This window comes from Malurus melanocephalus, unplaced genomic scaffold (genome assembly GCF_030028575.1).
Source record: "Malurus melanocephalus ecotype Western Australia unplaced genomic scaffold, MMel_1.1 scaffold_305, whole genome shotgun sequence".
Classification (NCBI taxonomy): domain Eukaryota; kingdom Metazoa; phylum Chordata; class Aves; order Passeriformes; family Maluridae; genus Malurus; species Malurus melanocephalus.
In genome coordinates, this window is record NW_026623537.1 from 827,963 (window position 1) to 829,456 (window position 1,494).

Here is a 1,494-nt window from a genome sequence, read left to right on the forward strand (position 1 = left end):
CAGATTTATTGGAATTTAGTAAAGCAGGTCCAGCAGTTCATGTACACCMCAAATTAGCAGTGAACATGAAGTCCCATCCTCAGGAACTGCACCTCTCCTCCTTCACCACTCACAGAAAGGGGAAGGAAAGGGAGAAAGCTTAAATTCCATGCAAAACAACCGAATTTACAAGTCATAGTTACAAATAAATCCTRCAGTCCCTTGCTAAACTGAACCAGTGTTCAAGGCTTGAAGAACTGCACCAAGCTTCAAGGTGTGTCTCATCAACTCTGAAAGAAAAGGGCAGAATAACTGTGTGTGCTGCTATAAAAAAATGTGTCCGACTTTGATAGTGAAGAAATAAAAAGGGAGATTGCTCCTTCCTCTCCTCTAACCTATAGAGAGTTTGTTAATGACCAGTAGAAATGMAAGTTACTCTACCTGAATCCAAGAGTTGTTAATTTTCAGATACATTTTCAAAATAAAAGGCAGAAAAAAACCTTTAGAACAAAGTTTAGTAACAAAGTTGGTATTCCACAGCTATTTATAAATAAAAGCAGAAATATTTTATATATATACACATAGACATGACCTGGTATTTAAGGATACACATTGTGTTAAAATAGCATTCTTGGTCTTTTTTTGTTGCTCATTTAGTTGCAAAAATTAAAATACAATTATTTGATGCCATAGCTAATTTATACAGCATAACTTAAAATCAGAGAACAGACTAGCATAAGAAAAATGTACCCCAAAAATATTAAACAGGTATTTTTATGTTSCTCTTAAAATAGGTAATGGCTACATTTTAATTATACATTTAATTATGCAGTGTCTTTGGTAAAGATTCATGTAACTTTGCATTATATCTAAGGATGTTCCTGTGTGTTTTACGATATGAGAAAATACCACAAATTGCCTTTGCTTAGTGTAGGGAATATTGCAGAAACATAAATATGTGCAAAGACTGGATACAGAGAATCTAACTATGATGAAATTCTAGCCTAAGTGATACATGCCCAGGATACATGTTGGATAACACCAAATAGCATTTTGTGAGATATTTTCATGCAGGAAATTCAAGTTTTCCCCCCAAATCTGATCACAGCTTTTGCCTGAGTTTAAAAGAAAATGAATAAATAAAAATGATTAAATGGATCTGTCTTGCCATGATCTGACTTGCCAATATGGTATCTACTTTTCTATAAAAATGAGATTCTGTTACAGAACTCTGACCTGATTTAAATGCATTTAACTTGGCTTTCCCACTCGTTTACACTCGTTAAGGATTTGGGTTTTAAAGCAGGCGCTGGGGTGGATGGGKGCTGAGCTTTGCTGTTACCACATGCTGAAATCTGGCCTCACCCCCTGGAAATCTCTGACAGTGAAGGAGCGTGACCTCCTGCGCAGGGTGGGGCGGGCAGGGCTCCTGCCCTTCAGCAGGCTCAGGTAGGGCTCGGATCTCAGGAAGCGAGGGTAGCTGTCCTGCTCCATCAGCCTGTACACCGTGCTCTG

At 37.9% G+C, this 1,494-nt stretch overlaps 1 protein-coding gene across 1 annotated transcript in view; it reads right to left on the bottom strand.

Moving 5' to 3' along the window:
* Nucleotides 1–1,494, bottom strand: part of RGS18 (regulator of G protein signaling 18) — a 9,416-nt gene continuing 7,922 nt past the window's right edge. The window contains 1 exon segment of the mRNA XM_057377197.1: nt 1–1,489. Within this exon segment, the coding sequence (XP_057233180.1) occupies nt 1,318–1,489 (172 nt within the window). The 3' untranslated portion in view covers nt 1–1,317.